This window comes from Pempheris klunzingeri, chromosome 20 (assembly GCF_042242105.1).
Source record: "Pempheris klunzingeri isolate RE-2024b chromosome 20, fPemKlu1.hap1, whole genome shotgun sequence".
In the NCBI taxonomy this organism is placed as follows: Eukaryota; Metazoa; Chordata; class Actinopteri; order Acropomatiformes; family Pempheridae; genus Pempheris; species Pempheris klunzingeri.
In genome coordinates, this window is record NC_092031.1 from 11,308,462 (window position 1) to 11,321,357 (window position 12,896).

At 42.8% G+C, this 12,896-nt stretch overlaps 1 protein-coding gene across 2 annotated transcripts in view; it reads left to right on the forward strand.

Annotated features, from left to right (window-relative positions):
• LOC139219597 (low-density lipoprotein receptor-related protein 2-like) overlaps nt 1-12,896 on the forward strand; it is a 38,459-nt gene that overhangs the window by 19,031 nt on the left and 6,532 nt on the right. For both annotated transcript variants that reach the window (XM_070851516.1, XM_070851517.1), the window contains exons 39-61: nt 70-542; nt 1,768-2,215; nt 2,386-2,551; nt 2,697-2,855; nt 2,956-3,245; nt 3,626-3,829; nt 4,176-4,418; nt 4,762-4,887; nt 5,059-5,178; nt 5,488-5,619; nt 5,787-5,988; nt 6,098-6,393; nt 7,657-8,173; nt 8,424-8,579; nt 8,852-9,022; nt 9,106-9,329; nt 9,522-9,699; nt 9,962-10,158; nt 10,418-10,663; nt 11,061-11,189; nt 11,688-11,807; nt 12,153-12,269; nt 12,361-12,477. In XM_070851516.1, the coding sequence (XP_070707617.1) occupies nt 70-542; nt 1,768-2,215; nt 2,386-2,551; nt 2,697-2,855; nt 2,956-3,245; nt 3,626-3,829; nt 4,176-4,418; nt 4,762-4,887; nt 5,059-5,178; nt 5,488-5,619; nt 5,787-5,988; nt 6,098-6,393; nt 7,657-8,173; nt 8,424-8,579; nt 8,852-9,022; nt 9,106-9,329; nt 9,522-9,699; nt 9,962-10,158; nt 10,418-10,663; nt 11,061-11,189; nt 11,688-11,807; nt 12,153-12,269; nt 12,361-12,477 (5,031 nt within the window). The remainder of the gene's footprint in view (nt 1-69; nt 543-1,767; nt 2,216-2,385; nt 2,552-2,696; nt 2,856-2,955; nt 3,246-3,625; nt 3,830-4,175; nt 4,419-4,761; nt 4,888-5,058; nt 5,179-5,487; nt 5,620-5,786; nt 5,989-6,097; nt 6,394-7,656; nt 8,174-8,423; nt 8,580-8,851; nt 9,023-9,105; nt 9,330-9,521; nt 9,700-9,961; nt 10,159-10,417; nt 10,664-11,060; nt 11,190-11,687; nt 11,808-12,152; nt 12,270-12,360; nt 12,478-12,896) is intronic.

The window sequence follows — 12,896 nt, forward strand, 5'->3', positions numbered from 1 at the left end:
CCTTGTATCTCTCTGCTCGCAGTAATCCTATCATTCTCGCCTTTCACAACTCTTCACTCACCTTCTTAGGTAACATGTACTTCACCAATGCCTTTGACGGTGAGACTTACCTGGAGGTGCTCGCCATCAACACCACCTACCAAATGATTCTCTTGAAGTCTACCCAGGACCAGCCCCATGACGTGGCTGTCAGCCCCAAGCTTCGCTACCTTTTCTGGACTGATGGTGGCCAAACACCCAAGATTGAGCGGGCCCTGCTGGATGGCACCAACCGCACTGTGTTGGCATCAGAAAGCCTAGCATCACCTCAGGGCCTTACCATTGATTACACCAATGATTTCCTCTACTGGACAGATGATGTTCTAGATATGATCTCCCGAATGGCCACAGATGGCACACAGAGGCAGATTGTCCGGTATGGGAGCCGTTATCCATCTCCAACAGGCCTGGCTATATTTGGAAACTACATGCTGTGGGTGGATAAAAAGCTTGGGAAGCTCTTCCAGGCCAGTAAGGACCCTGCCAATTCTGACCAGCCAGAGGTGAGAGCTAAATGTACTGTACTGTAAATGAGTTTAACACCCAGTTTCAGCTTTCACGATGATGCTGTTTTGTGATCTTCCATTGCAATAATAAATAGCAATTTGTAGAATTTTCAATTTGTTGTGGAATCACACAATATGTGGGCTGAAATATTAAATTATAGGGACTCTAGTCCAAAACAGTGTTGTCATAGTTTAACAACATGAACACTAGGGCTGCAACTAAGGATTATTTTCATTATTGATTAATCTGCAGATTATTTTCTCAATTAATTAACTTGTAGTTTGGTCTATAAAATGTCAGAAAATTGTAAAAAGTGCACATCAAATGCTGTGTTTTGTCTGGCCAAACCGACTAACCAAAATATATTAGCAGTACTATAAAATAGAGAAAAGCACAAAATTATTTGAGCAGCTGGAACAAACAAATGGTTGGTATTTTTGCAGAAAAAATATCTTTGATTATTACAATAGTTTTCGTACTAATAGATTAATTGTTTCACCTCTGATGTACCTGATCTAATCTCACCATGCATAATGTCTTATTTCAACGCAGCTTTCCAGTCCAATCGGAAAGTAATATTTCCTTTGGCTGGACAAGAAGGAAACCCTCCGTTTGGTAGTGGAGACATAGATGGCTGGAGGGCCATAAATAGAATTTAGCAGTACTACATCAATTTAGCATCTGCAGTAGCACTTGACAATGGAAAATATCAAATTTTATGTAGGTAAGGAATGACATGAGTGAAGGCTGAGTTGGTTGGTGGTAGAGATGAGAAATTTAGTTAAATTACAGAAAATGTATATATTGTGTGCATTGATAATTGATCAATCATTTCTCATGTTAAAAAGGAGTCTTCTCAGATGTCAGGATATGCCACTGAACACATTCAGGTCTTTTCACAAGTTTTTTTTTTCCATTTTATAGATCAAGATATTAATCAAAAAATAATCAGCTAATTAACTGATATTAAAAATAATTATTAGTTGCTGCCCTAGTTGGTCTCTACGAACCACTAACCAGGGAACAGCTGTAACTATCAACATTGGTTTAGTAGCACCATAACTTTCTTGTGTCCAGAGAATGATTTAGTGAGAGATTCCCTCAGAAAAGAGCTAACAAGAGAGAAAGACACTAAGAATCAGTTGAACGATTTAGTGATCCTGCTTTGATATGCTACGCTCATGCCACTAAATAACTAAGCAATATTTTCAATGGTTGCAGGTCATTCGAGACAGTCTTGATGGGGTGATTGATGTCGCTGTCTTTGACCCTCATGGTCAGCCTACATCTGCCAACGAAGTGGGCTTTAACCCATGTCAAGAGGATAACGGACGCTGCCAGCAGTTGTGCTTTGCCATTCCAGGCCAGGAGAAACCAAAATGTGGTTGTGCACACGGGTCACCCCTTAATGATGGAGTAACGTGTGGTTATGGACCAGATGAGTTTGTAGTTTTCACCACAGACTACACGCTGAGTAGCTTGAGGTTAGACCCTGCGGACTACAGCACCCCCTATCCACCGGTGCCCCTTGGCTACAGCTTGATAGCTTTGGATTATGACTTCAAGGAAAAGCGAATTTTCTTCATACAGTACGGAGGGATTGGCCGGAGCAAAATTGGCTACATCACTATGACATCTATCACCAGCCCGCCTGTCATCTTAGCTTCAGGTACAAGATCTTAGCATTAATTGTTACTGTGTTCCCTTTGTGTATTTTTCTTCCTGTTATATTCTCACTGTCCTCTCTCACCCCGTTTCATTTTCTAATTTCCTTCATGATCTTATCGTTGTTTTGGCTGTCTGTATTCAATATCCTCTCTGCTCTGTCACACTGCTCAGATTTGGATGACCCAGAGGGATTGGTGTATGATTGGGTCAACAAACGTCTCTACTTCACTGACTACTATAGCCGCAATGTCCAGTCCATGGGGTTGGATGGCATGAACCGCTCAATCATTGCCAATGTAGCCCGTCCCAAAAGCATCCTTGTTGACCCCTGCTATGGGTAAGTAGGGGTACCAGACCGTTGCTTTACTACCAGATGTCTACAGATTGGATATAGATGTGATGATTGCTGTCTTCACTTTGGGGTGATCATCAGGGTATATCCATGAGCTCTTCTCCCTTCTCACTCTGCTCTCTCTACCTAGTTACCTCTACTGGACTGACTGGGGAAGTCCAGCTAAAATTGAGAGGACCACCCTGGCTGGAAACTTCCGCACTGCCATCATTAACAGCAGCCTATCAACGCCCAATGGCCTGACTCTGGATTATGAGGAAAGAATGCTCTACTGGGCTGATGCCTCATTGTATGTTCAGTTTTTTTTTTTATATGCATTGTATTGCAGCAGATCCCATGTTATTCACATGCTTTTGACAACTCATCTACTCCTCCCCCACTTCCCACAGAGATAGGATTGAGCGTGCTACTCTGACTGGTGAGAACCGACAAGTGATCTTGCAGGGGGTCCAGAAACCATACGCCGTAACAGTCTTCCAACAGGACATCTATTGGACTGACTGGAATGACAAAGGCGTCTTTAGAATAAGGAAGGATGATGGGTCTGGCTTTGTTGTGCTAGCCCAGGACCTGCAGTACCGACCAAACAACATCCGTGTTTATGCTGCATCTAAGCAGCAGAGCTGCTCTAGCTCCTGTCAGCAGTTCAATGGAGGCTGCAGTCATATCTGTGTCTCCGGTAAGAACAGACTCTTCCTTGTCCACCCAAAGCTAATAAACCATTCAAGCTACGCAGTAATTATACAGGCTTCAAAAATGGCAAATGTGGCTTTTGATGGTTTAATCCATCATTTTGGTGCCTGTAATTGTGTATGTGGCCTTTCAATATGATAATACAATATACATCTTTTATAAAATGTCTTAAACCATGATAGACACAGTAAGAGTAAGTGTTTTGTTTTTCTAACTTGAAGTTAGAATTTGCGTAGACCTTACAACAATTAGAGTGTGAACACAGAGACACATGGAGCAATTAATTAAATAGACAGATTATCTCTGTGTTTCCTTCAATACCTCTCTATTCTTAAATTCCCTCACCTTGCATAATCTCTCCTGCAGGTCCATTGGGCCCTGAGTGCCAGTGCCCTCATCAGGGGAAGTGGTACCTGGCCAACAACGGCAAAGACTGCATCCAAGACACAGGGAATCGCTGTCAGCCAGAGCAGTTCACATGTCTCAATGGCAACTGCATCTTGGCGCGCTGGAAGTGTGACGGTTACAACGACTGCCATGATAACTCCGATGAGCTGGAGAGAGTGTGTGGTGAGAGATGAGGCTTAATCTTACTCTAAACAGAGGATGGTGATCATTTTGAGTGGACAGGCAGCAGACCAAAAAAGTAATCAGGCGTAAAAATGTTGTTCATAAACCCTGATGAGTTTTGGCATTTTAACCCTCCATTAAGTTTAAAATGGGCTTTGAAATGCCAACATGAAAAAGGGACACACATTTTGTTATTGGCTTTTACCGTTGGTTACCTGTGGTTTTGTAATATTGGCCCGTTAGTTAAACTGTGGGTTACTTTTTTGCTAACAAATTAGCAGAAAGTCTAAAACATAAATATCACAGCAGGAAAGTAAATCAGCGCTGTGTTGTTCCTCCTGTCCAGCCTTCCACACCTGCTCAGCCATAGATTTTACCTGTGACAACAAGCGCTGCGTGCCGCTCAGCTCCACCTGCGACTACACAGACGACTGCGGTGACAACAGTGATGAGCGAAGCTGCCCCTTCCCCACATGTAACCCAGCTACTGAGTTCACCTGCAGCAACGGACGCTGCATCAGTGCAGCCTTCGTCTGTGACGGCCACAATGACTGCAGAGACAACGCCACCTCTGACGAAATCAACTGCCGTGAGTGATGATTAGGTTGATTTAGGGACTGATAAGTTAACTGATGGATTGATTATTGTTCCTCTAACGCTACTTGTTCACCACATGTGTAACTTCTCTCCCTCCGTTACTGTTTTTTTACTCTGTTATAATACAAAAAAATACAAATGACAGAGTAATCAAACAAAACAGATGCTTAATCAATCAAAGGTAAAATAAAGATGAACATCACTGTTGTAATATCCACCTTCCAGATATGATTCTGTGTTTCTGAGGCATGTGTCCAGTCTCACAGGACTACTGCTGGTCCTGTGTTTTCGATCCTGGATAATGTTTTCATCTTTGCCTTCTGTGACCTCTTCAGCTGACAGAACATGTCCTGCGGGCCAGGTCAAGTGTGACCAGACCAACATCTGCATCTACCCTGAAAACCTCTGTGATGGCTACAACAACTGTGGAGACAACAGTGATGAGAATCCTCTCTTCTGCGGTAAGTTTTTTTGTCTGCTAAATGAGAGAGCGTAAGAAAGAGAGAGCGACACATTTGGAACAACTGTACTTTCCAAGTTAATGTTTTACCTGCTGAATAGATTCACTAAAACGCTACATTGTTATATTTCCAAATCTGTGCAATTGTGGATTTGTTGAAACTGTACTACAGCGGGTCGTACATGCTCTCCGGACCAGTTCCGCTGCGATGAAGGGAAATGTATCCCTGATTATTGGGTGTGTGACTCCATCCGCGACTGCAGTGATGGGACAGATGAACCTCCTTCCTGTGGTGAGTTCTCTGCATTTAGATTTGACTTTTTGGCTTTTTAGACAGGTGCAACTTAAACAACAAATACAATACTACAAATCTTGATATGACTATATTGTTTCCAGTGTGTTTTTTTCTTTTATTTGTTTAGTGAGCCAAACTATTGCTTTGGGATAACACACTTTTAAACAGCTTTTTATATATCATAACTCACAATTTGAGATGCAGGTGGACAATTAAAACATTAAGATACAAAGCTAGTTGAAAATAGGCAAGGTATTCCTTTAATGCCTCTTTATTACAAAATACTTCTTCTTTGTCCCCGTGCAGAGGATGTAATCAGAACATGCAGTCCCAGCCAGTTCACTTGTACGAATGGAAACTGCATCCCTCAGTCAATGGTATGTGATGGCAACAACGACTGCTGGGACAACAGTGACGAGGCTCCTGAGCTGCAGTGCGGTGAGTAACACTTTATTTATTACGTTGTAGTTTTACCCAGCGAGGGTCATACTGGTATCATATCTGTGTATTGTTTAGTGTTTGAGCTCTACAGCTAAATGTGTGATACTGTATTGCACATGTTCATGTTCGGTTGACCCTTGTCATCCTCTCTTTGTCTCCTGCAGGCCAACGTAACTGCAGTTCCAACCAGTTCACCTGCCCAACCTGGTACCCCGGCCACCCTCGTTGTGTACCCTTAAGCTTTGTCTGTGATGGGGAGAAAGACTGCGCCAACGCGGCCGATGAGCTCCAGAACTGCCCAAACCGCACCTGCCATATGAATGAGTTTGCCTGTTCCAACGGACTTTGCATTTTCCTGCCCTACCAGTAAGTAGGAAATGTGTGTGGGAGAGAATAAAAGTAGACATTTGGTTACCAGTCCGGAAAATAATTCTCCTGTCACTAAATAGTCTGATGAATTATTCCTCCTCCGCAGCTGTGACCGTGTGAACGACTGTGGGGACGGCAGTGATGAGTTGGATTGTATCTATGACACATGCAGCAGCAACCAGTTCACCTGCGGTAACGGAGCCTGCATCTCCGCCTCCTTCACATGCGACGGGGAGAGTGACTGTATGGATGGCTCAGATGAGGCAGACAGCTTGTGCATCACGCCACAGCTCACCTGTGCTCCCCAGCAGTACATGTGCAAGTCAGGCGAGTGTATCGACAACAGTAAGGTGTGCAACGGACAGAAGGACTGCCAGGACAACAGCGATGAAAATGGCTGTGGTAAGAGAAATAAAAATGTGACATTGTGTGACAATATTAATGTGAATTTAGTGGAAAATGGGCATCCCCCCTCGGGCAGGATACAGAACAAAATATTACCTCTAATGTTTAGAAAAAAAAACATGTTTAAGTACTAGTACAAATGTCGACATTCTCAGCTCTCAAATTATATGAAAATACAAATTTTTTAGTACTTAAGGACAGCAATTAATGATTATTTTCATTGTCTGTTGTATTAAATTATATCAGATTATTGATTAAAATAATTTTAATTGTTAAAGTATCTAAATTTAATAAAGTAAATTTCCAGCTTCTTAAATTTTTTGGTTTTGTTTCACAACTGTCCAACAACAGTGTTAATGATACTATGACAAAAAATAGCGAAGCGCAATAATTGCTCAAGTTTAAGAGGTTGTATCCAGCAAATGTTTTACATTTTTGTGAGATGAATATGAATAATTTTTTTTTCACTGATTAAAATCGCATTGGGGTCTCTCAAACATACACTACTCACAAAAAGTTAGGGATATTCGGCTTTCAGGTGAAATTTCAGGATGAACCTAAAATGCATTCTAAACTTTCCAGGTGAACTTAATGTGACCTTCTCTAAACCTTTGAATGCACATGTCCAACTGTTCAGTGTTTCAGTACTTTTTGCACAAGTTGCTGTTCTCTAACAAGAAGCTTAACAGCAAAATTCACAACAGGTTTGATCCATGAATCGACCAATACATTTCCTGCTTCAGTTAGAATTGGTATTTAAACAGTCCTCCTCATCATGCTGTTCACATTCTGACATCATGAGACCAAGACGACACCTAACAGTTGATCAGCAGCACCTCGCCATTGCGAGGCTTCAAACAGGAAGTCCTCAGACAGAGGTGTTCACTGAGCTCAGAGTGTCATAAGGAAGTTGTAACAGTGATACAGAGTGACTGGAAGAGTCACAGAAAGGAGAGGAGTGGACGTCCTTTGGCCACATCCCAATTTATTGAGGCACCGAAAATTTTTTGTTGTGGTATACCTACCACTGTTAGATTTTCTTTCAATAAGTTGTTTAAGATGAATAAAATTACCATTGCATGCTTCTACTTAAATGCCCTACTTTCATGATATAATATCACTGTAGCATTCACTTTTTACATTTTCCATATATTTCACCTGAAAGTCGAATATCCCTAACTCTTTGTGAGTAGTGTATATCTGTGTCACCTTGTTTTGTTACCTTTTCTCCACTTCGTCTTCTTTCCTTGTTGTGTTTAGGAGTCAATGAGTGCCGCAACCCATCAGTCCACAAGTGTGCTCAGATTTGTACCGACACCCTCACTGGTTACTATTGCTCCTGCAACCCCGGCTACCGACTCATGCCAGATGGCAAAGCCTGTGAGGACCTCAACGAGTGTTTCAGCACACCTGCTGTCTGTAGCCAGATCTGCGAGAACACTGTTGGCTCGTACCACTGCAAATGTGCTCCGGGGTACATCCGTGAAGCAGATGGACGCACCTGTCGTCAGAACAGTGGCATTGCTCCATACCTGTTGTACAGTAATCGCTACTACATCCGCAATTTGACCACTGACGGGTCCCATTTGAGTATAGTCCTGCAGGGGCTGTCCAATGTGATGGCGTTAGATTTTGACCACTCTGAGAAGAGGCTATACTGGCTGGATGCAGGGGCAGGAAAGATTGAGAGGATGCGTTTTGACGGCACTGACAGGGAGACGTTGGTGGATAATGACATTAGAGGAGCAGAAGGCCTGGCACTGGACTGGGTGGGCAGGTGTGTGAAGGAGAAGGACCTTTATTATTAAAGCTTCATCATTAATGAATAATTTATTAATTAATTACAACTTTGATAATGAAGTTCCACATAAATGTATTGTGTGATTTGTGTGCATTTTAAAATTTGCAGGAGAACTTTGCTCCTTTAACCAATATCCAAAAACTGTTTTTATGAGGGTTGATTTAGTCTAACTGGCCAAAACATGTTTGCAGGGGTGTCAGTGAATAAATGTTTTTTTCTGCTGCAGGAAGTTGTACTGGGTGGATGGTTATTATGGCTCAGTTCATGTGATGGAGCTGGATGGCCGTTACCAGAAGAGGCTGCTGTCAGGAGAGTTCACAAATGGAAATGCCATTTATATTATCAGCAAGCCTCGTGCTGTGGCTGTCAACCCGAAATATGGGTACTGACACGCACACTCAATATCTACACAATATCTAATAATAATTATTTAAATGGGCTATGTAATCATGTGCTGTCTACACTGGTCCAGTTAGGCGGAGGAATATGAAAGGAAATAAAATGTGTCTAGAAATATAATATTAGGTATTATTAGCTGTTTACTATTTGAGATTTATAATGGTAAATGTTCACTACGATTGAGTCTTTAATCTTAAATTTGAATATTTCCCATCCCTCCTGTGTTCTTCCTTCCTGTTCCTGTTTTGATTCCAGATGGCTGTACTGGACCGACTGGGGTGACACAGCATATATCGGCAGAGCTGGCATGGATGGAACCAATGTCACTGCCATTATCACAACCAAGCTGGAGTGGCCCAGTGCTCTGACCATAGACTACACCACCAACAAGATCTTCTTTGCTGATTCCCACCTTAACTTCCTGGAGTGAGTTTAGAGACAATCACAGTACATTACCACCAGTAAAATGCCTGCATTGTGCCTTAACTCTCCACTGTATCAACCTTCAGCTTTGCAGACATGGATGGCCAGAACCGACACCGCGCCATTGCTGGAACTCTCCCCCATGTCTTTGCTGTTTCCCTTTTTGAAGACTGGATTTACTGGACGGACTGGAACACACACACAGTGGAGAAGGCCCACAAGTACACTGGCGAACAGCGCACAGTCATGGGCAACAACACACATCGGCCATATGACATCCATGTCTACCACCCCTACAGACAGCCTCGTAGTACGTACATTTGATCTGAGGATGCTTTTATTCATTTATTTCATTATTTATTTTATTTTTTAGCATTTTTGCCTTCATTCGACAGTATAGTGAAGAAGCAGATAGGAAGTTGGGGGAGAGAGAGAGGGCCACGCAAAGAAGGTCTCAGCTCAGAATTGACCAAAATGTTGTTTTTAATGACTTATTTCCCAGGTGAAAACCCCTGTTCCTCCCATCATCTGACCTGCAGTCATTTGTGTCTGATCGGCCCTGGTGGGCTGCAAGCTTCCTGCCAGTGTCCAGATCACTTCATTGGTCTCGCCGGGGGCTTCAAGATCCAGTGTGTCGCTGACTGCTCCAGCACTCAGTTCCGCTGCGGGGACAATGAGAGGTCAGTGAGATGTAAAAACACTTGTCTGCCCATTTCACTGATCCATTCATCTAGCTGGTCTCACTTCTCTATCCAAGTCTTTCAAAAATAATGAAAAGGAATGGGATTTTGATATGTTGGATAATTGTCCATAAAGGTGTGTGAATATATGACTTAACTTAGTTTTAAAAAAAAATACTAATGATGCACACACTGAGTCATCTTAATTATAAATTTTACATTTATATTCTATGAACCTGTTTGTTCTCTCTGTTGTCCTCAGGTGTGTCCCTATATGGTGGAAGTGTGACGGCCAGTCAGATTGCGGTGACGGCTCAGATGAACCTCAGACCTGCCCGGCCCGTCATTGCCCCATTGGCCAGTTCCAGTGTCAGGACGGCAACTGCACCTACCCCGGCTTCCTCTGTGACGGCCACTCAGACTGCCCTGACGGCTCAGACGAGGATGCAGCTCTCTGCAGTATTACAATTAACATAGTTGCTGTAATAAACTGCCACAGTGTAGAAAATCACACAGGAAACTGAAATCAGAGTTTATTAACCGTGATTATTTTAAGTCTGGCCAAATAGTTTTTATGTAATTTTCACTTTTGTTTTACTGAAAAATACAATTCAGGCCTCAGCCAGGCTTAACCTCAGGAGAGGCCCTCACACTTCAGACTGAGTTCAGGCAGATGGCTGAGTTTGGACTGTGGTCAAACTGTAGTCTGTTCCCATAGGTGACCACCGATGCCAGGAAAATCAGTTCCAGTGTAAAAACAAGAAGTGCATCCCCGTGTCCTGGCACTGCGACGGAGTAAACGACTGCTCAGACGGCAGCGACGAGGACGCAGAGACTTGCTCCCAGAAGACCTGCAGACCGGGACAGTTCCAATGTGCCAACGGGCACTGTCTGCCATCGAGCTATGTATGTGACGCCCAGGACGACTGTGGGGATGGATCTGATGAGCCGTATGAAACCTGCAGTAAGTTGGACATAATGAGATCAAAGTCAGGAAGAAGCAAGAAAATTCCAGAATATACTACCTAAACTGATGATCTTATCCACATTGGCGAACCAGGAGAGAGGTATGATGACAAATTCAGTGGCTGTGGCAGGAATTAAACCTGTAACACTCCAGATTTGTAGAATCAGCCATGTCCCAAGAGGAATCTGAGTGAATTAATGATGGGATATTGGATTTTTCTAACATTGTGAGAAACAGTATTCAGTACTCCCTTCCTTCTGCTCTTACTCACTGTCTTACCCTAACCCGTATTTGTCTTTCTCACCTTTTTTCATAATACTTTGTCATTTTCTGCGACTTACTCTCACCTCTTTCCCATGTCTCATGTCTCTCACTCCTCTCTTTCTCTGTCCAGTGGGTCCAGACTACAAGTGTGATGAGAACACAGAGTTCTCCTGCAAGACAAACTACCGCTGTATTCCTCAGTGGGCGCGCTGTGACGGCACCAATGACTGCATCGACAACAGCGACGAGCAAGGCTGCGGTCAGTGCTCGTGTGTCAGCGGATTTGTTTTGATGTGAGGGCAGGGCTGTAAGAAAGACAGCACTAATTGAGAACAACAAGGCCAACAACCAGATTTGGCAGTAAAACACTGTAAATTGCTGTATCTGTCTTTTGAAATGCTTTCAGAGTTTCTTTAGGATGAACAGAGATGTACATTTTTCTGTTAGTACTCTGAACTGCAGTTGGAAATAGAAAACTTGAAATAGCAGAGGGACTTTTGCATACCGGTTACATACTATTAACACGGTATTTTTGACATTTACTTCAATAGGCAGGAAAGTTTGAGTCAACGTCCGGTAGAACAAGTAGTACAAGTTGATTAAACTGATTAAATTGCCTGTCTGAGCATGCCTCTTTGCACGATGCACAGTAAATTGTATGTATTTGAACATATCTGGGGTTCTAAACACGAGATCACTGATTAACCACATGTTGAATCATCTTCATATATCCATTTTTGACTTTGTCTTTGAACAGAGGACGTGACCTGTGACCCTCTGGGAGATTTCCGCTGTGACAACCACCGCTGTGTCCCCATCCGCTGGCATTGTGATGGCAACAATGACTGTGGCGATGGTTCAGATGAAAGGAACTGCCGTGAGTGTACTTCATATTTTTCAGCTCGATCTATCTCAAACCAACGAGAGTTGCATGTCCACAAAATGTATTTCTCTACTTGTTTAGTTCAGTTTAGCCTTGTAATTTGGATTATGATTCAATCTCAGTTTCCAAAAACATTTAGTAATATAATATTCCTTCTGATCTCACCATGCCATTTTACTCATACTTGCTCACACTGTAGATTTAAATCATCTTGGGGGAAAAAAACTGATGTTTTGTATAATTGAGCCTGTGTAGGGTGAGTGTGTGAACAGAAAAGCCTCATTCTGATTCATACTGAAGACATGTATGTCTCTCCCTTGTCGTGATTGTGAACTATAGAGCCAAGGCCTTGCTCTGAAAGTGAGTTTCGATGCGACGATGCACAGTGCATCCCTGGAAATCGGGTGTGTGACCATGACAACGACTGCGGGGACAACTCAGACGAGCGGGACTGTGGTGAGCAGCTGCTGCACACAAACTCACTGCTTTGAAATATTCTATCTGTCATAAACAGCACACACACGTTACCATCCTGGCTGTCTTCCAGAGTTGCACACGTGTCATGAAGGTTCTTTCCAGTGTGTCTCGGGTCACTGTATCCCCGCTGCTCTGCAGTGTGATGGCCGTCCTGATTGTCAGGACCTGTCAGATGAGACCAGCTGTCGTAAGTAAACAACAGAAAACTAATGGCAAACTGCTTGGCCCTTACAGCATTTTAGTACACTTGTATCTCGAATATGTGCATTAGGTATCTGTATGTCCTTGTATGAGAATGTGTAAAATACATTACAGTGGGACAAACAGCACAAGCACTTCAAGAAGCAGTTTAACGCAGTCATGTAAATCACTTACTTAAACACACACAATGTCTATTATAGTTGGCGATAGCATTGTATAATTGCATAATGTACCAGTACAACTACAGTGTACCACAGTACGATAATGGAACTACAAAGTAGCTTAACAAGCTCAACAAGATCTAATGGATGTTTACAACTGACAGTTTGGGATGGTTGCTTTTGTTCCACGTCCAAACATTTGGTCTACATATGGTATGGTTAAACTGTGGACTAGTGGGGTGCA